Source organism: Alligator sinensis, unplaced genomic scaffold (assembly GCF_000455745.1).
Source record: "Alligator sinensis unplaced genomic scaffold, ASM45574v1 scaffold226_1, whole genome shotgun sequence".
In the NCBI taxonomy this organism is placed as follows: domain Eukaryota; kingdom Metazoa; phylum Chordata; order Crocodylia; family Alligatoridae; genus Alligator; species Alligator sinensis.
This window is the reverse complement of record NW_005842028.1, coordinates 2,682,430-2,684,130: the sequence shown is the minus strand read 5'-3', so window position 1 is coordinate 2,684,130 and position 1,701 is coordinate 2,682,430. Positions and strand designations below refer to the sequence as shown.

The 1,701-nt window shown below is 34.7% G+C and overlaps 1 protein-coding gene across 1 annotated transcript in view; it reads right to left on the bottom strand.

Annotated features, from left to right (window-relative positions):
* The window catches only part of LOC102372380 (BDNF/NT-3 growth factors receptor), a 128,908-nt gene that overhangs the window by 52,144 nt on the left and 75,063 nt on the right, over window positions 1–1,701 (bottom strand). Inside the window, exon 10 of the mRNA XM_006022305.2 lies at window positions 621–721. Coding sequence (XP_006022367.1) covers window positions 621–721 — 101 coding nt within the window. The remainder of the gene's footprint in view (window positions 1–620; window positions 722–1,701) is intronic.

Sequence of the window (1,701 nt, the reverse complement as noted above, 5' to 3'; positions counted from 1 at the left end):
TAAGAGAACAAGGGGTGGGGCACTATCTGCCCTCTTTCCCATCCTATGGAGAACAGAGATTCAGATGCCTGCATAGCATTACCATCCTCTGTACTATGGAAGGAAACAAATGGAAGGAGGAAAGACTGATGGAAGGAGGAACCACCTCAGAGAAATGTATGTCATTTACCCCTCCACTATCTGTCTTATGAAGCCTAATTAGAAAAGATAACACAGTCCAGAGGGTATTAACTTTTCTGACTAAGCCTTATTTTTTACTCACTATATACCTGGGGATCCAACACTGACAGCCAACCCAAATAAGGGCCACCAAGAAGTAAAAAATCTAATATTATGTAAATAAAAACTCCCCATGAAAGCATGGTCTTGGCAAAAAAGGTAATTAAAATTAGTTGTTCAGAAGTTGGAAGCAAGCTAAGTATTGTACTTATCTGAACAAAATCTTACTTTCAAAGGCAGACTGTTCGGTTTTATAGACAAAATAAAACAAAACAGCTTTTGTATACTGTTAGGCTAGTGTCCTGTTATCGGGAGGTAAAAAAACCACTCCAGAGATTCATTAGTTCTACAGTCAGAAAGTCCACTAAATTAAAAAACCAGGAAACAATGTGTATACTTACAGTGATGCTATCTTCATTCTCTGTGTTGATAAAACCCGTAGAAGTGATCTGATTACTGTTATTTGTGGTGTCTCCAATATCATTAGGTGTGGTTTCATAATCTTGGAAACAGGGGGGAAAAAAAGATTGCCTTTATAGTTTCATAACGATAGGAGGGGAAATGATACTTAAGTCTTCATAAGGTTGCAAAGTTTGTAATAACTAAGAGAAATTTGAGTTCTTCGTAAGAGATGCATTATTTCTATTGTACCATCAGAGATTTTTTACTCCAGATATTTTAAATCAATGTTTTGAGACTTCTGGCCTTAAAAAAGAGTTTGTTACATTTCTCTTTCAACTTCATACACCCAATACTTGTTTATGTAAGAATTCAGAAAATGGATCTGCAATAAAAAATCCTGAGGGAAGCGAAATTTTAAATTAGGCAAACTCTTTTCCTCTAAATTCATGAAGAACATATGTCTGCTCTCTAGATAGAGCTGCTTAATTTTCTATTCATCAGTGATAAATTAGGCTTTTTTTAAAGTTTACAGGCTCCTTCTTTCATATTTGAAAATCCAGGAAAAAAAATTTCTCGATGAGTCTAAATTGTAAGAAAAACAGTCATTTCACACCTTGATGTTAAAAAATTAAAATTCTATCTTGTGTATTTGTGGAACAGGTAGCCAGCTTCTATTACAGGGAGCCAGCTTCTATTGCTCACAGATGATACATTAATTCTCAGAAAAGTCTAGGCTTGACATATCTGAAGAAATTCAATTGAAAATTTAAATATTCTCAGTTCTACAAGAGTAATTTTACTGAAAGACTTTGGCCTAATAAAGTATAATTATTTGAAAAGTGTATGCTGTGTGTACACAGGATGTGATTTTGTACTAGAATTATTCTGGATCAAATACTTGTTTATATCTAGATGCCCAGGCACTGAAATAAAACAGAGCTGCATTTTTCACAATTATTATAAACTGAAATATATACATACATAGTGTGTCTATTTCATTGTGAGAGTGCACGGGGAAGGAGAGGAGAGGGAAAGGCAGGGAGAGAGAGAGAGCAGGAGAATGTTCACATTAAATTGAAT